Source organism: Oncorhynchus kisutch, linkage group LG20 (assembly GCF_002021735.2).
Source record: "Oncorhynchus kisutch isolate 150728-3 linkage group LG20, Okis_V2, whole genome shotgun sequence".
NCBI classification, from domain to species: domain Eukaryota; kingdom Metazoa; phylum Chordata; class Actinopteri; order Salmoniformes; family Salmonidae; genus Oncorhynchus; species Oncorhynchus kisutch.
In genome coordinates, this window is record NC_034193.2 from 20,119,605 (window position 1) to 20,139,528 (window position 19,924).

General features: G+C 42.7%; 2 protein-coding genes across 2 annotated transcripts in view; one reads left to right on the forward strand and one right to left on the reverse strand.

Annotated features, from left to right (window-relative positions):
* Positions 1 to 2,677, forward strand: part of LOC109865434 (transmembrane protein 150A) — a 36,174-nt gene extending 33,497 nt beyond the window's left edge. Inside the window, exon 8 of the mRNA XM_031799495.1 lies at positions 137 to 2,677. Within this exon, the coding sequence (XP_031655355.1) occupies positions 137 to 384 (248 nt within the window). The 3' untranslated portion in view covers positions 385 to 2,677. The remainder of the gene's footprint in view (positions 1 to 136) is intronic.
* Positions 1,500 to 18,286, reverse strand: LOC109865431 (S-adenosylmethionine synthase). Its single transcript, XM_020453601.2, has 9 exons — positions 17,949 to 18,286; positions 9,701 to 9,778; positions 8,360 to 8,482; positions 8,052 to 8,164; positions 7,819 to 7,962; positions 4,483 to 4,701; positions 3,747 to 3,929; positions 3,491 to 3,624; positions 1,500 to 3,231 (listed from the first exon to the last, which is right to left on the reverse strand). Exons 1-9 carry the CDS (start codon positions 18,034 to 18,036, stop codon positions 3,129 to 3,131), a joined length of 1,185 nt encoding a protein of 394 aa, XP_020309190.1. The 5' UTR covers positions 18,037 to 18,286; the 3' UTR covers positions 1,500 to 3,128.
* Between the last annotated feature and the right edge of the window lie 1,638 nt (positions 18,287 to 19,924).

The window sequence follows — 19,924 nt, forward strand, 5'->3', positions numbered from 1 at the left end:
TATTTTACATACATGCTGTTGATATAAGTGTGTGTGTGTGTGTGTGCACGCAAAGTGTGTTTCCACATGCTATCTCTCAGTAGTCCCTCTGTCTAGATAGGTGCTGTTGTTCTCCTTAACCCTCTGTCCCTCCCAGGCGGTGTCTTCTTTGTCCAGGAGAGCTTTGCCCTGCAACACGCCTCCGCCATCTTTGAGTGGCTCTTCTGCATCATCATCATGCTCTTCTTTGGGACCTTTGCCTTTGAGTTTGGGGACATGTCCGGGGATACCCTTATGGTGCTGGCCAGAGGGGGTGTCCAGGGATTTTCCAGCAGTGACCACAAGGCCGAGGAGGCAGGAGGGCCCAACCACCACTACCAACCAGATGGCATAGCAATGCTGTAGGCCTATCAAAGGCAGGCTTCTGTGCCCACTGACCAATCACAAACAGGGTTGGAGTGGGAAGAGTGGATCACTGACCAATCATAGACCACCAAAGGGCATGAGGACGACGCACCCTCCAAATGGACCTGCTCGGTATTGCACATAGCTAAAGCACCCAAAGCTTTTCTAACCATTGACCAAAGACTAATATCATGTTATTGCCATATTTGCACTGCGTTGCAGTAGACAGTACAGGGTGGATCGCAAACACATGTTACAAGTGCCTTTTGGAAGGAACACAGGCAGGTGCACACACACACACACACACACCTTCCCTGTCTTTTCCTTTCATCATTACGTAATCACTCTTGATTACGAGAACTTGTTCGCTTGCCGTGTATCAGATCCAATGTCTTGATTGAGTGCCTGAAAAATCTTTAATGACTAAGCAGAATATGGCTGGGTCAGTACCTGTGTTATTATGTTTGGCCATTCAGACACTGAACTCTGCATCGCATTGTTTAATGACTAAGCAGAATATGGCTGGGTCAGTACCTGTGTTATTATGTTTGGCCATTCAGACACTGAACTCTGCATCGCATTGTTTCTACTCAGGAAAATCTGTTACATCACCAGCTGTTCAGTGCCTTTTAACAGGAACTTAAAGGGAAGTTAAAGTCAAACAAAAGAGCTATTGTTGTTTTCTGTGCTCAGAGATATTTGTTTTATATCAGAGGTTTGATTGTTGTATTGTATGAAATATAAGCAAATAGGGTAAAGGGAGGTTCTGTTCAGGTGCAGTGACCCTTGTTGTTTCATTTTGTGAGGGACTATGCGAAAGGAGTCTGAAAACCTTTATTTGGTGAAACCAGTAGAGGGCCCCCTGATCAATGGTTTTGTTGCAGTGTCATCCGATGCAGAGAAAGTGTTACAGTGAGAAAGAAAGCAAACCAGAGAAGTGAATCACTTTGAACGTGTATCCTTGTACCAAATTGATGACAAGAAGAAGAAATGTTAATACAGACATGTTATTTTATGTATGCTGTTCAATTCTTCAGGTATTAATGCAAATATAGACACATTTTTTACTTGATCTAAATCTGTCTATTTATCGTCTAGAACCTGTTTTTTTTTGGTTTTATCTCTGAGCTGTCTTCTATCTAGTCATTGTTTCATGCCAATCGGATCAATTGCTGTTCAAGCAGGCAGAGATACAAAATGTATCACACCGGCTATGACAATTAGCGTTTTGAAAGTTCCATATCTTGAAAACTTGATTTCTGACATTTTGGGACTGTGTCAACAGTGGACTAATGAAACAAATACCAAAAGATCGTTTGAGTGGATTATTACTTTAAGGTGAGCATTATCAATGCACCAGCAAAGAATAAAACCCTTTTCTGAGAATGAACTCTTATAGAGACTGATGAAAAGACGTATACATTTCATGTTTTATTGTTCAAAACCCTATTTACATTTTCCTGTTATCTATTGACAAACTGTATATGAAGGATCTGAGTTCATCTGGTTTCCGAGCAGTTGCAGTAATGCAAGAGAGATGGTTATGTAGATGACGAGGCAAGCGGGACAAGGTAACAGCACTGACACAACATTCTCAGTCGTTTTTTTCTACATTGAACCAAAATGTGGCGACATACCATTTTACTCTAAACCCTTCACGCTCAGAAAAAGCTAGCCCTGCCTCTGGTTAATATCTCTACAATAAAAGCGCTCTAACATAAAAGCATGTAGAAGTCGTGTGTCTCTTTCAAAGAGATTTTGTGTATTTGTGCCTTGATTTGAACAAAGTTTCACAAAGCACTCAACTATACTATTGAACCTCTAATTGATCAACTTTACTTGAAAACCCTTCCCTGATTTTTGTTAGAAAAAGTTTGGATAAAAGGAATTAAGAATGAACACCACTTCACATGTCAATCACAGCATGTCAAATAGAGTGTAGTTAACAGATGTTCTTTGATGGTATCAATTAGTATTAAAAGACCCAGTGCAGTCAAAATAGTTTTCTGTGTTTTGTATCATATTGTTGAAAATACAATACTCTCTGCCAATAACAGTCATTTTTCAGGATGCATAGCCTTTCCCATTAGGCCCCTCCAATTAGGTCCCTCACTCAGAACACTGTTTTTTGCAACAACAAAAAAAGCTATTTGACCATTTTAATTTGAACTACTATAGTAAGGTGTTTAATTGTTACCCACATTCTTTTTGATATTGAGATAATAAAAAAAAACAGCTGCATTGGGCCTTAAAGTATATGTAACTGCTACGTAAAGTATGGCTATTCTACCTTTAGATTTGGTCATTTGCTTAATAACAACAGGCGGTTTTAGCGGTTACAACAGGACAAGTGTAGTTAACCTAATTTCTTTTTTATCCAGCTTAATGTTTTAGGCATTACTGAAAACAAACAAAAATGAAAACTGCACCAAAAAGGAGGTTGTGTTTGTGAGACAAGCCACATGTATGGGGGTGTGTAGTATATGTTAAAAACACTTTGAAAATGCCATACAGCCATCTCACATATCTGATGACCATTGAGGTCATAGCCACCGCCCCTTATCTTATGACCGAGATGTTTGGGTTATCAGTTTTCAGCCAAAGAGAGAGCGAGAGAGAGTACACTCCCCCTTACTCCAACCTTGCCCACCCTCCCCTGTACCCCTAACAGCTGCCAGCATGGCTGTCGTGTACTGGTCAACATAGACAGCTGCCCATGTCACCGTTGCCTACCACACCACACACTAGAAGTTGAGGTTCTTGGCCACCTCCCAGGGAAACTCCTTCCTGCCAAAGTGGCCGTAGCAGGCCGTCTTCTGATAGATGGGCCTTTTCAGGTCCAGGTCTCTGTGGACAAATATCCAGCAAGGAATTCCAGTCAAATCCCATTGCTGCCACTTAGTGTTGACGACAGGGAATCTTTACATACACACGAACACACAAGACTAGAACAATAAGATTTTCTTAGCATGTGACCTGATCAGGAAAAACTCTGGAACCTATTTGCTGCTTATAACTAAGGCCCAGAATTTCTCATGGCCTGGTTGAGTGATCAGGAAAAACTTTATGTATGACTGAGGGGAAATTGACAAGAATATTGTCCCACCTGACAATGACCCCAGGCCGGAGGTCAAAGTTCTTGTTGACAATATGCAGCAGCTCCTTCTCACTCTTCTGGGAGGACCCATAGGTGAACAGGGAAATGGACAATGGTGCTGCCACTCCAATGGCATAGGACACCTGGATCACAAACACGCACAGGATATCAACTCCTCAGTTCCAATAGAAATGACTGGCATTGTTTACTTCGGTTCGGTTGACAGTGTCCAAAGGTTAGAGAAGTATACGGTTGAATCTCTCACCTGCACCAGCACCCTCCTGCACAGATTGGACTTGACCAGGGACTTGGCGACCCAGCGTGCGGCGTAGGCGGCAGACCGGTCCACCTTGGTGTAGTCCTTACCAGAGAAGGCCCCGCCACCGTGGGCACCCCAGCCACCATATGTGTCTACAATGATCTTCCTACCGGTTACCCCAGCATCACCCTTTCATAAACAGAGATGTGTGAATGTTTGAAAGCGGACAAAGACTACAGGTTGTATCCTTCACGCATATGAAATGATGAACTTGTCATCAATCAAATAAAATGATTCATTCAGATACTTTGTGTGTTGACAGGCTGTGGATTCTACACGGATCACCACCCAGACACTACAAAGACCCAACCATCCTTTGTAACTGAGCTGCTGGAGAGGAAGGAACTCTTACTGATAACTTGAAGTGAACTGGAAGTAGATAAAGTAAGGTCAAGAAGATCTCCTCAGTAGAGGGAGGAACAGCCACCTTGGCTTAAAGAGGTGAGGGGGTGGCAGGTAGCCTAGTGGTTGAGAGCGTTGGGCCAGTAACCGGACGGTCGCTGGCTCGAATCCCCGAGCTGACTAGGTGAAAAATCTGCCGATGTGCCCTTGAGCAAGGCATTTAACCCTAAATTGGATAAGAGCATCTGCTAAATAACTAAAATATAAAAAACCTATGTGGCCTCTAATAGCTCAACCGGGATTGTTAGAACCTAACAAATGGGACCATGATAATGGTTACCTGGGGCCCGCCAATCACAAAGCGTCCGCTGGGCTGCAGGTGATAGATGGTGTTGTCATCCAGGTACCTGGCCGGCACAACGGCCTTGATGACCTTCTCCTTCAGTATCTCCTTCTGTTCTTCCAGGCTCACGTAGTCGTCGTGTTGCACTGAGATGACCACTGTGTGAACTCTACGAGGGATCACCGCCCCGTTCTCCTGGGTGTAGTGAACTGTCACCTAGAGAGAAGGGGCGTGAGGGGAGAGTTTTCCAGCCCAGCACTAACACACCTTTAAAATAATATCTAATCAAATGACTAATCTTCATTCAGAGCCATACTTACTTATATCAGGTGTTACTGTTGGGCTGGAACAAAAGCCTGAGAACTGCGATAAAATCATTGTGTTGGGGGATTTTAATATTCATGTTGACAAAGAATCTGACTACAAGGCCATTGAATTTATTCATATTTTGAGCTCTATGGACTTTATCCAACTTGGTGCTGGGCCCACCCATAACCATGGCCATACTCTGGACCTGGTTATTACCAAGGGGCTTTCTACTGACATATCTTCTATTGTTGATGTTGATGTTACTTTATCAGATAACCACTGTATTTTTTACTTGTTGCCCATAGCACAGGGTATTACTAAATGCATTATTAAGAAACATTATTTTACCTCTGAAGTTGCCACAGATTTTATTGAGTGTATGAACAATACTCCTCCACCTATTCTGCCTTCCTCTTGTGATAACTTTAATAGCAAATTAAGGGCCACCATTGATGCCATAGTTCCAGTTAAGTTGAAAAAGGACACATCCAAACGCAGCCCCTCGGATGAGTGAGGAAACGAATCAATTAAAGAGAAATTACAGGAAGGCAGAGCGCAAGTGGAGAAATTCAAAGTTGCATGTCCATTATGATACTCTGAGAGAGTAACTTGGCACATACAGTACCAGTCAAAGGTTTGGACACACCTACTCATTCAAGGGTTTTTCTTTATTTTTACTATTTTCTACATCGTAGAATAATAAGTGAAGACATCAAAACTATAAAATAACACATATGGAATCATTTAGCAACCAGAAAAGTGTTAAACAAATCCAAATCTATTTTATTTTTGAGATTCTTCAAAGTAGCCACCCTTTGCCTTGATGACAGTGTTGCACACTCTTGGCATTCTCTCAACCAGCTTCATGAGGTAGTCATCTGGAATGCATTTCAATTAACAGGTGTCCCTTGTTAAAAGTTCATTTGTGGAATTTCTTTCCTTCTTAAAAGCATTTGAGCCAATCAGTTGTGTTGTGACCAGGTAGGGGTGGTATACAGAAGGTAGCCCTATTTGGTAAAAGACCAAGTCCGTATTATGGCAAGAACAGCTCAAATAAGCAAAGAGAAACAACAGATCATTATTACTTTAAGACACGAAGGTCAGTAAATACTGAAAATTTCAAGAACTTTGAAAACGCTTTGATGAAACTGGCTCTCACAAGGACCGCCACAGGAAAGGAAAACCCAGAGTTACCTCTGCTGCAGAGGATAAGTTCATTAGAGTTACCAGCCTCAGAAATTGCAGCCCAAATAAATGCTTCACAGAGTTCAAGTAACAGACACATCTGAAAATCAACTGTTCAGAGGAGACTGCGTGAATCAGGCCTTCATGGTCAAATTTACCAAGAAGGAGAGTGGTGGAGTGCTGCATCAGACAACCTGGCCTCCACAATCACCTGATCTCAACCCAATTGAGATGGTTTGGGATGAGTTGGACCACAGAGTGAAGGAAAAGTAGCCAACAAGTGCTCAGCATATGTGGGAACTCCTTCAAGACTGTTGGAAAAGCATTCCAGCTGAAGCTGGTTGAGAAAATGCCAAGAGTGTGCACCTGTTGTTTTACGAAGCAAGTGACAAATAAAATTAGATTTGATAGTTCATCTGCACCAAGATGAAATGTGGCACACTTCACTTTCGTCGCCACTGAACCCCTGAAACTCCAAATAGCACCTTGAGAGAGTTCTCAGATTCCAAAAAAAAAAACACTTTAGTGCTGGAGCTTTTCCCAAGGGCCCCTGTGGGACAGATGGACAACTGTCTCCCCTAAAGACCAATGAGAGTTGTCCATGGGAAGATGGGGGAGGAGAGTAAAACAGACCACGGAAGAGTCCAGGCCTTGGAATCCATGTTCTCAATGTCATCATGGTCACGGTATAAACCAATATCTATGACGGGGTTCAATGTAAACACAAGAATAGCTTCCAGTCCATTTGACTTTAAAGGCAATCACCTTGACTTGTGAGGATGTGCACATGAATGTGTGTGTGTGTGTGTTTATTAAAGACTGGATATTGGAAAGCAAGGGACAGTGGGTCTCCAAAAAAGGTGAGCTCCTGTTGCTTTGAGAGGGTTCATGTTCAATGGCCATTTATGAAAACACCTAACTGATGTATAATGGAATCATAACAAGGATCGGCTCCAGGCTCAGAACAGTCAGAACATAACCAGGGATGGTCAAAATGTCAAAATACCGGAAAGATCAATGTATCATAATAAACTACAAAATACTTGTATTTTGAAATGTATTTAATTAAAATACATGTATTTGTATGTTAAAATACACAAATACATTTGCAATTAACCGGCCAGAACAGCAACAACCTTCTCAGTAATGTCTACTGAAACCTTTGACTTGCTATGACTGTGAAATGTTGTTGTTTATCTGCCATAGTTGAATGCACTCACGGTAAGTTACTTTGTACAGTATAATAGTGTCTGCTAAATAACCTAAATGTATATGTGAAAATGAACTGCAAAGCACACTGGGTACTATTATTGGCCTTATAATGTCATATCTAGATGGGATACAGTTTAACTTAATTATCCTAGCCTGCTACATTAATTATCCTAACCTGCTGCGTAAGTTCTCCTTAAACCTGGTACGAAAAGTCAGTTTTGCTGTATCCCTTTTAGATTGTTTTTTTTTTGGGGGGGGGGGGGGGGGGGGGTCAGAGCTCATTGAAGTAATACACAGCATGCTTTGCAATTGTCCATTTTTGCACACACATTTATATTTAGTTAATTTTGCAGATGGTCTTATCACACCATAGAGCTATCAAACTTCTGATACCAATCATGGGTGAAAGGGGGAACACAAAATGGTGAACCTCTGAAAAAAGTGTATAGAAAAGTATTTTGTAAATCCAAATTACAGCTCTCGGAAGTATCTTCTTACAAAATACATTGGAGTGTAGTTCAGCCCATGGTAATACAATTGGCAACATACTCAAAAGTTATTGAAATGCATATTTCAAATACATGGATCCGAAATACTGCCCATCTTTGAGCTTAACCATCATCATACCTGTGTCTTGGAGTCAGGGCGGAGCCAGGGGACAGTGCCGTTCCGCCTCAATTCAGCCATCTTGGCATTGAGTTTGTGGGCGAGGACGATGGTGAGAGGCATGCACTCCTCGGTCTCATCAGTGGCATAGCCAAACATCAGACCCTGCAAACCAAGCCCAGGCAGTTTAGAATGACATCACCTCACACACCTAATGCCTCAGACCCCAATTGTTGAAGGATCTGTTTAATCACCTGGTCTCCTGCTCCGATGTCACTCTCCATCCGGTCAATGTGAACTCCCTGTGCGATGTCAGGGGACTGCTGCTCCAGAGCCACCAGCACGTTACAGGTCTTATAGTCAAAACCTGAGGGGAGTGAAACATGACATGCAATAACTGCCATGTGGGCCAGATTTAACTAACTTAATCTGGCCCTGCCTGGGTGGGGGGGTGGGTATGTGTGGGGGGGTGGGTATGATGAAAAGAAAAGGGTAGTGGGAGAGCAATGTCATATATACTGTACTAGGGTAGAGGAAATTATTTATCCAAGTCCAATATTACCTTTATCTGAGTTGTCATAGCCGATTTGCCTGATGGTATCCCTCACAATCGTCTGGTAGTCCACGTTGGCCCGAGATGTAATCTCCCCGCAGAGTAGCACCATGCCGGTCTTACACACAGTCTCTGTTCACAACACACAATGGTTAGAATGCTGACCATATGCCTGATGATCATACAACGAGTGTACAAAACATTAGGACACCTTTTTGCACCCTCTTTTTGTCCTCAGAACAGCCTCAGCATGGACTCTACAAGGTGTAGACGTTGACTCCAATGCTTCCCACAGTTGTGTCAAGTTGGCTGGATGTCCTTTGGGTGGTGGACCATTCTTGATACCACAGGAGGACTGGATCGTGGTAATGGCTGGAGCAGAATGAGTGGAAGGGTTTAAATACATCAAACACATGGTTTCCATGTGTTTGATGCCATTCCATTAGCTCTGTTCCAGCCATTATTATGTGCCGTCCTCCCCTCAGCAGCCGCCACTGCTTGATGCACACGAGAAGCCGTTGAGCCTGAAAAGCCCAGCAGCGTTGTAATTCTTGACAGAAACCGGTACGCCTGACACCTACTACCATACCCATAAACCTTGTCTTGCCCATTCACCCTCTGAATGGCACACATACACAATCCATGTCTCTACTGTCTTAAGGCTTAAAAATCCTTCTTTAACCTGTCTCCCCCCCATCATCTACACGGATTGAAGTGGATTTAACAGGTGACATCAATAAGGGATTATAGCTTTCACTTGGATTCACCTGGTCAATCTATGTCATAATGTATGTTCATAATGTTTTGTACACTCAGTGTACATTTTACTGAAAAGAGTATAACATTTTGAGATAGACGGTCCGTCGTTTCAGTAAATAATCCATGCTCAGACCAAAGACTGAAGAACTTCAACAGCATCTGGGTCTGTATGAATCAAGCGTCTCAAAATAGGAGCGCTCATATTCATTGTGAACTTTTAGCCAAAGGTGATCCTAGATCAGCACTCCTCCTACTCTGAGATGCTCAATACAGGTGTAGGATCGTAATTTGAGCAGGTTTGCTACAGCAGGAAAATAATCCTGCACCAACAGGAAATGTGACTTATTGTGTGGATTATAATGATAATTTTTGTAGAGGGTTGATACATTTTTTTATTCTGAAAAGTGGGAATTACAAGCTTCAGAAGCCTTTTTAAACCTCAAATACACTACATGTGTTAAATGTTCTGCATTGCAGGAAAGGTTCTCCTGCAAAAAGGTGATCAAGTTCTACATCGGTACATCCCTGATCAAAGGCTGAGAAGTTTGTCCTCTGCTGCTATATAGTGGTGAGATGTTCTCCTCAACTCACCACAGGCCACCTTGGCATCTGGATCCTGCTTCAGGTGAGCATCCAGCACAGCGTCACTGATCTGGTCACATATCTTATCTGGAAAAATAATGTTGTAACGTCATTAATTTGTCAATGTCAACAATGTAGCCTTGACTCTGTTTGCATAATTGTTTGGTAATGCAACGGGATGTAGATTATTAATAAATCCGGGAGTGTATTTGGGGGATTAGCCTGATAGGAAGTCAAAACTGGGTAACTGTGGCTGTCAGTCCAACACCTTAACCGCTACACCAAGAGGTCCAAAACTCTTGATCAGGTTGCTACTGTAGGTGTTGTACAGAAAGTATTCATACCCCTTGACTTACAGTGCATTCGGAAAGTATTCAGACCCATTCCCTTTTTCCACATTTTGTTACATTGCAAGCTTATTCTAAAATATATATTTTTTAAAGAATAATCATCAATCTACACACAATACCCCGTAATGACAAAGCAAGAAAATGTTGTTGTTTTTTGTTGCAAATGTACTAAAAATAAAAAACAGAAATACCTTATTTACATAAGAACTCAGACCCTTTGCTTTGAGAGTCAAAATTGAGCTCAGGTGCATCCTGTTTCCATTGATCATCCTTGATGTTTCTACAACTTGATTGGAGTCCACCTGTGGTCAATTAAATCGATGGGACATGATTTGGAAAGGCACACACCAGTCTATATAAGGTCCCACAGTTGACAGTGCATTTCAGAGCAAAAACCAATCCATGAGGTCGAAGGAATTGTCCATCTCTGCAGCACTCCAATCAGGCCTTCGTGGTAGAGTGGCCAGACGGAAGACACTCGTCAGTAAAAGGCACATGACAGCCCGCTTGGTTTGCCAAAAGGCACCTAAAGGACTCTCAGACCATGAGAAACAAGATTCTCTGGTCTGATGAAACCAAGATTGAACTCTTTGGCCTGAATGCCAAGCATCACGTCTGGAGGAAACCTGGCACCATCCCTACGGTAAAGAATTGTGGTGGCAGCATCATGCTGTTGGGATGTTTTTCAGCGGCAGGGACTGGGAGACTAGTCAGGATCGAGGGAAAGATAAACAGGACCCCATTAACATCGACGAGGATGTAGTGGAGCGGGTTGAGAGTTTCAAGTTCCTTAGTGTCCACATCACCAACAAACTATTATAGTCCAAACACACAAAGACAGTCGTGAAGAGTGCACAACAAAACCTATTAACAATTAATCTAATGGCCTCCGGACTATTTACATTGACCCCCCCCTTTGTACACTGCTGCTACTCGCTGTTTATTATCTATGCATAGTAACTTCACCCCTACCTACATGTACAAATGACCTCAACTAACCTTTGCCCCCGCACACATGGAATAAACAAGCGCACAGTCAATAACACAATAGAAAAAAAGAAAGTCTATATACAGTGTGTGCAAATGGCGTGAGGAGGTAAGGCAATAAATAGGCCATAGTAGCGAAGTAATTACAATTTAGCAAATTAACACTGGAGTGATAGATGAGTGATGTGCAAGTAGAAATACTGGTGTGCAAAAGAGCAGAAAAGTAAATGTAAAAAAATATGGGGATGAGGTAGGTAGATTGGGTGTGTAACGGTAGATTTCATCTTCGTCTGAAGAGGAGTAAGGATCGGACCAAGATGCAGCGTGGTAAGTGTTCATGACGATTTATTAAAAACGAACTGAACACTGAAATACAAAACAATAAACGATGTGATGAAAATGAAAACCGAAACAGTACCGTGTGGCGACAAACACTAACACAGAAACAAACACCCACAAACCAACAGTGAAACCCAGGCTACCTAAGTATGATTCTTAATCAGAGACAACTGCCTCTGATTGAGAACCATACTAGGCCGAAACAGAAACCAAACATAGAAAAACAAACATAGACTGCCCACCCCAACTCACGCCCTGACCATACTAAATAAAGACAAAACAAAGGAAATAAAAGGTCAGAACGTGACAGGGTGGTTATTTAAAGATGGGCTATGTACAGCTGCAGCGATCAGTTAGATGCTCAGATAGCTGATGTTTAATGTTAGTGAGGGAAATGTAAGTCTCCAGCTTCAGCGATATTTGCAATTCGTTACAGTCATTGGCAGCAGAGAACTGGAAGGAAAGGCGGCCAAAGGAGGTATTGGCTTTGGGGATGACCAGTGAGATATACCAGCTGGAGTGCGTACTACGGGGGGGTTGTTATCGTGACCAGTGAGCTGAGATAAGGCGGAACTTTACCTAGCATAGACTTATAGATGCCCTGGAGCCAGTGGGTCTGGCGACGAATATGTAGCGAGGACCAGCCGTTTAGAGCATACAGGTCGCAGTGGTGGATGGTATAAGGGGCTTTGGTGACAAAACAGATGGCACTGTGATAGACTGCATCCAGTTTGTTGAGTAGAGTGTTGGAAGCTATTTTGTAAATGACATCGCTGAAGTCAGTTTTATGAAGGTATGTTTGGAGACGTGAGTGAAGGAGGCTTTGTTCAAAATAGGAAGCCAATTTTAGATTTAATTTTGGATTGGAGATGTTTAATATTAGTCTGGAAGGAGAGTCTAGCCAGACACCTAGGTATTTGTAGTTATCCACATATTCTAATTCAGTACCGTATAGAGTAGTGATGCTAGTCGGGTGGGCGGGTGCGGCCAGCGAACGGTTCAAAAACATGCATTTAGTTTTACTATCGTTTAAGAGCAGTTGGAGGCCACGGAAGGAGTGTTGTATGGCATTGAAGCTTGTTTGGAGGTTAGTTAACACAGTGTCCAAAGAAGGGACAGATGTATACAGAATGGTGACGTCTGCATAGAGGTGGATCAGGGAATCACCCACAGCAAGAGCGACATCGTTGATATATACAAAGAAAAGAGTCGGCCCGAGAATTGAACCCTGTGGTACCCCCATAGAGACTGCCAGAGGTCCGGACAACAGGCCCTCCAATTTGACACACTGAACTCTGTCTGAGAAGTAGTTGGTGAACCAGGCGAGGCAGTCATTTGAGAAACCAAGGCTGCTGAGTCTGCCGATAACAATACCGTGATTGACAGAGTCTAAAGCCTTGGCCATTAACTTGGCTTTCGAAGACTTTTGAAAGGCAGGGCAGGATGGATATAGGTCTATAACAGTTTGGGTCTAGAGTGTCACCCCCTTTGAAGATGGAGATGACCGCGGCAGCTTTCCAATCTTTAGGGATCTCGGACGATACGAAAGAGAGGTTGAACAGACTGGTAATAGGGGTTGCAACAATGGCGGCGGATAATTTTAGAAAGAAAGGGTCCAGATTGTCTAGCCCAGCTGATTTGTACGGGTCCAGGTTTTGCAGCTCTTTCAGAACATCTGCTATCTGGATTTGGGGGAAGGAGAAGCTGGGGAGGCTTGGACAAGTAGCTGAGGGGGTTGCGGAGCTGTTGGCCAGTGTTGGGGTAGCCAGGAGGAAAGCAAGGCCAGCCATAAAGAAATGCTTATTGAAATTCTCGATTATCGTGGATTTATCAGTGGTGACAGTGTTACCTAGCCTCAGTGCAGTGGGCAGCTGGGAGGAGGTGATCTTATTCTTCATGGACTTTACAGTGTCCCAAAACATTTTGGAGTTAGAGCTACAGGATGCAAATTTCTGTTTGAAAAAGCTAGCCTTTGCTTTCCTGACTGACTGCGTGTATTGGTTCCTGACTTCCTGAAAAGTTGCATATCGCGGGGACTATTCAATGCTAGTGCAGTCCGCCATAGGATGTTTTTGTGAACCAAGGGCTATATCTGTTTTTAGTTCTACATTTTTTGAATGGAGCATGCTTATTTTAGATGGTGAGGAAAGCACTTTTAATGAACGACCAGGCATCCTCTACTGACGGGATGAGGTCAATATCCTTCCAGGATACCCGGGCCAGGTCGATTAGAAAAGCCTGCTCTCAGAAGTGTTTTAGGGAGCGTTTGACTGTGAGGAGGGGTGGTCATTTGACCGCGGACCCATAGAGGATGCAGGCAATGAGGCAGTGATCGCTGAGATCCTGGTTGAGGTGTATTTGGAGGGCAAGTTGGTCAGGATAATATCTATGAGGGTGCCCATGTTTACAGATTTAGGGTTGTACCTGGTGGGTTCCTTGATAATTTGTGTAAGATTGAGGGCATCTAGCTTAGATTGTAGGACTGCCTAGATGTTAAGCATATCCCAGTTTAGGTCACCTAACAGAACGAACTCTGAAGATAGATGGGGGCAATCAATTCACATATGGTGTCCAGGGCACAGCTGGGAGCTGAGGGGGGGTCTATAACAGGCGGCAACAGTGAGAGACTTATTTCTGGAGAGATTCATTTTTAAAATTAGAAGCTCGAACTGTTTGGGCATAGACCTGGAAAGTATGACAGAACTTTGCAGGCTATCTCTGGAGTAGATTGCAACTCCTCCCCCTTTGGCAGTTCTATCTTGACGAAAAATGTTGTAGTTCGCTATGGAAATCTCAGAAATTTGGGGGGTTTCCTAAGCCAGGATTCAGACACGGCAAGGACATCAGGGTTGGCGGAGTGTGCTAAAGCAGTGAGTAAAACAAACTTAGTGAGGAGGCTTGTGATGTTAACATGCATGAAACCAAGGCTTTTCGGTTACAGAAGTCAAGAAATGAGAGTGCCTGGGGACACGCAGGGCCTGGGTTAACCTCCACATCATCCGAGGAACAGAGGAGGAGTAGGATGGTACGGCTAAAGGCTGTCAAAACTGGTCATCTTGTGCATTGGGGACAGAGAATAAAAGGAGCAGATTTCTGGGCGTGGTAAAATAGATTCAGGGCATAATGTACAGACAGGGGTATGGTGGGGTGCGGGTACAGTGGAGGTAAACCCAGGCACCAAGTGATGATAAGAGAGGTTGCATCTCTGGACGGGCTAGTTATGCTGGGTGAGGTCACCGCATGTGTGGGAGGTGGGACAAAGAAGGTATCTGAGGCATGTTGAGTGGGACAAGTAGCTCCGCAGTAAACTAAAACAATGATAACTATCCTAAACAACAGTGTATAAGGAATATTGACATTTGAGAGAGACATAAAGCAATCACAAGTGTTGATTGGCAGAGCTAGCTAAGACAACAACGGGTAAGACAACAACAGCTAATCAGTTCAGACAACAACAGCTAAAATGGTGATGAATGGGCAGAGAGGGTCGGTTAACTACACACAGGGCCTGAGTTCAAGGCTGGGGCCGACATATAAACAAAAATCAACTAAATGGAGTACCGTGATTAATGAACAGTCCAGCAGGCATCAGCTATGTAGCCAAGTGATCATAGGGTGCAGTAGATGGAACAGGGAAGCCAGATGGCCAGATGGCGAAAGAGGTATTGTAGTTTTATTGTTTTATTGTAGTTGTACTTCATGTAAAGTAGATATTTCTGAATTTCATTTTCAATACATTTGCAAAAATGTCTAAAAACGTGAAAGACTTGAAGATTGCTGTTAACCATCACTCTCCATCTAACTTAACAGAGCTTGAGAATATCTCCTAGGAAGAATGGGAGAAAATCCCCAAATCCAGATGTGCAAAGCTGATACAGACATACCCAAGATTATTCAAAGCTGTAATCACCACCGAAGGTGCATCTACAAAGTATTGACTCAGGGGTGTGAATACTTATGCTACCCGACCAAGCAAAAAGGCAGTACCTGCTCATTGCATGGAACTGCGAAAAATGGCTTTTATTTACCTTGGTCTCACAGTAACTTTATGCAGTTACTTCTAACATGACCCCCATTTTCTCCAAAACACAATACAATAGAGGTAGGATACGTGTCTACATGATTAAGCATGTATTTAATGTAGCAAAAATGACATTAACTCATTTTCGAACAAATGAGCAGTTAGTGTCTTTTTGCTTGGTTGGGAGTATGTAAATATAATATTTCTCTATTAAATTTTCAATAGATTGCAAAAAAAAATCTAAAAACATATTTTCACTTTGTCATTATTGTGTGTAGATGGGTAAGAAAAAAATCTTTAATAAATGTTGAATTCAGGCTGTAACACAACAAAATGTGGAATAAGTCAATGGGCATGAAGACTTTCTGAAGACACTGTAACTGACCATAATGAGCCTCCTGAAGTTGATGAGGTAGTTTCCTGGCTTGACCTTTTGCTGCACATGGCAGAAGCCAAGTCAAGACCTAGATTATATTTCACCCTTCCGTCAGAGTACTACTCTTGGTTGGCTCATATTAGGTGCTCCAACCCTCGGAATAGCTTTAGTTCTGTTAATGCATACCTCTGTAGCGTGCTTTCCTCCCCACCGGCAGTCAATATACACCACCATATATGTGCATATATCAACTTATTGTGTAAACTTCACAAGGAGGTTGAGTGTTCAAACTATGTCATATTCACAATCATCTATGTTATATTCTTTGATTGATGTTGATATGCCTTCATTTAAAGAGATATGAGATATTCAGTCTTCACCCATCAATCTAAATAAATACAGATTTTACTTAATTGTTATGTTTGTAACCCTTATGTTTGTGGTTTTCTCCCATTTACACTGAACAAAAATATAAACGCGTTTTGAGGGAGCGTGCAATTGGCATGCTGATTGCAGGAATGTCCACCAGAGCTGTTGCCAAATAATTTAATGTTAATTTCTCTACCAAAAGCCGCCTCCAACATCATTTTAGAGAATCTGTTAGTACCTCCAACCGGCCTCACAACCGCAGGCCACGTGTATAGCATCGTGCGAGTGAGCAGTTTGCTGACGTTGTGAACAGAGTGTCCCATGGTGGCGGTGAGGTTATGGAATGGGCAGGCATAAACTAGGGACAATGAACACAATTGCATTTTAATGATGGCAATTTTAATGCACAGAGATACCGTGACGAGATCCAGAGGGGCATTGTCGTGCCAATGCTCTGCCGCCATCACCTCATGTTTCAGCATGATAAAGCACGGCCCCATGTCGAAAGGATCTGTACACAATGCCTGGAAGCTGAAAATATCCCAATGCTTCCATGGCCTGCACACTCACCACTTGAGCATGTTTGGGATGCTCTGGATTGACGTGAATGGTTGCGTGTTCCAGTTCCCGCCAATATCCAGCAACTTCGCACAGCCATTGAAAAGGAGTGGGATAACATTCCACAGGCCACACTCAACAGCCTGTTCAACTCTACTTGAATGCAATGTCGCGCTGCATGAGGCAAATGGTGGTCACAGCAGATAGTGACTTGTTTTCTGATCCACGCGCCTACCTTTTTTTTAAAAAGGTATCTGTGACCAACAGATATATCAAAACATGCATATCAAAACATGTATTAACCATGTAATGAGTGAAGTGTTTTTAACGTGAGACATTCATGAGAGCATACCATAATTAGAGAGGGAAAGTGTGATACAGTAATTGATATGTGAGCCGATCAAGTTGTCTCTGAACACATTGTGACATTAAATGCAGAGAAGGTACTTGGCCATCATGAGGCAGGTGTTAGGGCATATTTTGCCTAAGTTGCATGCCACTACTCCGGGTGTATGTGTAATTATGTGTGGAGCACAGGAGGTTGGTGGTTTCTATGTGTTTGATGCCATTCCATTCCATCCGTTCTAGCCATTATTATGAGCCATCCTTCCCTCAGCAGCCTCCTCTAGTTTGGAGTATACATCATACTATATTGAAGGGAGCAAGAAAGAGAGAGAGGGTGCTTTGGCAAGTATGTATCAATATTTATATTCATAATTACACATTCAGAGTAGCAGTTAGTACTGTAAGTACTGTCAGGAATATAGTAGGCCTACTGTATGTCAACAGAGGTGAAAGTATATTATACCACCGTCCCCTTCCATTTGCTTGACCCGTCCTACTGGAGTAACTGGGGAGTAACAGCAACACATGCATCCATAAATTGTCAATGGTATGTCTCTATAGCACCTCTGTAGCATGCTCCCAGTTTTATTGAATTGTGCAGGCATCCAATTCTACTGCCAACTTCTGTACTTTCTCAATATGTTTCCTCTCAGTTTATATGGTGCAAACTCTTAGTGAATCCGCTCCTTTGTGTCTCCTCCTTCCGCTTCTTCCTGCATGGCATAAGCAACCGTTCAAATACAAGTACAACTAATTCATAACAACCCATTGGTGTCAGCGGTGGGATCTCGAAGAAAAAAACAAACTTTCTATTGATGCAGTGCATGACATTTTATGGTTCTGTTCTGTTTCATGGGGACCATGCAAAGGCATAGTGGTGTTATGGTATCCAGACTAGAGCTGTCTACTCACCTGGGTGTCCTTCTCCCACAGACTCAGAGGTAAACATGAATGACCCATAGTGCTCAGCGTCATACAATCCGTCCACTGGCCCGTTCATTGTGATCTGAGCAGCTCAACGATGCAGAGGAAGTTAGAGTAGGCTAAAAAGCCTAAATAGAGAGATAACTATAGTAAATGACGGGTTGAGCAGAGAGGCTGCTTTACCAGCTACCGCGTCCTTCTACGCAAGAGTCTAAGAGAGAAAGAGGGAGGAGAGAGGGAATGTGGGAGACTTTACTGGAGCCACAACTTTCCTCTATATAAGGCAAGGACAACATACACACTCATGCACACACACTCATACACTCTCCGTGAAAGGGGGTGGGGGTCATGTGAACCAGTGGGTTAGACCATTTAGAAGAGGGAAAGAGGGAGAGAGGGATTACAATTTCCAGGATAAACTTGTTTTTAACTCCTCGTGTGCTGAGCAGCTGACCCTTCCATTCAACCACTGTTTTACTTGAGGTTTATTCAATGAATGCCCTGTTCATAGAAAGTCACCACATGGAGTGGTGTATTATATTACTGTGAAAAATGTATATTAATTTTATGGAGTGGCTTCTCCTGTCTTTCCCCCCTATTCTCTCTCTTTTTGTCACAAGGGGCCCCTCACTTTCCTGGCGGGATCACTGTGCCTGTGTACACAGAGTCAGACCCGGTAGAGTTATAAGCCCAGCCCTGGCAGTAGCTGCTGGAATCCATGCTTCTAATGAAGACATGCCTGATTGAAACTAGGCACTATACAGCATGATGCAATGCATTCAGTTGAGCATTATATGATGAACCATCAAATTATTTACATGTATTTTTTTTAGAATGGACAAGAGGTTTTAAGGATAAAGCATTGCTTGTTTCTTAAAAAATTAAACATATGTTTGAGTTTCATGTTTGAGTTGATTTTCTTGTCAACCCATCTGCTACAAGACATCACTGACCCTGGCCCCATACTGTAATGACAACAGAGTGGGGTCAGAGTTCAGACAGAGGTCAAACCAAAGAATAATGACTCTCGCTCTGGGTGTACATAATTAGATTGTCTGACAAGTTATCCAACAGCCCAATTAAAGTGGGATTTTATTTTACACTACACCGTGGACCTAAATGGTATAGGCCTATATGAATATTTGCACCTCCAAGAGCTTCCAAAGTGTGAAAAGTAAGAAATACTTGAACATGAGCCTCTCAAATATGAACTGTCCCATGGTATCCATCCTGTATGGAGTACACTAGAAATATAGTAATGGATGCAACAGTCTAAATTAAGTGGTATTGTAATATTAATAAAGTGTCCAATAGTCTACAATTTTCCATTACTAATGCTAACCTTTCCAATTCAAATGTCCTCATCCAGACGTGCTCTTTGGTATGTGGTGGTGCTTGGGGATTTGGGTCAGGTGTTGGTGAGATGATTGCTGGTGTGACCGCTAAGCAGCGGCAGCGTGCATAGGGCTGAGATCCCCTTTCCTCCTCAGCTATTATGGGGAATGTGGCAGCTGCCTGCAGGGTGTGTTGGTTGGATCCCGCTGTACCTCACCGATGTGTGTGACCCTGACTATCTCTGATTTCATGAACCCTAAACCCGAAAATATGTCACAACCAAACGAGAGCATTGGATTACTGATAAACATCACAAACCGTATCTCTGCTGAGTGCAGTGAAAAAGGTGTGTGTGTGTGTTTCAAACTTAATGCAGACGAGCAACTGAAACCTCATAGCAACCCAAATCACTGACTGCCAGATCTTATTAAATTGGTCATAGATGAATAGGTAAATACTGTAGCATGCACCCTAACTACATATAGAACAAAAGGTATAAGATACCTAGCAAACCTTTTTCTATTTCAATTAGTAATGGAATTATTTAGCTCACACAGGCCTATAAAACCATTACTGAAGTGTAAATGGGTTGAAATACAGGCTTAATATGTGGTATACCTTGTAATTGG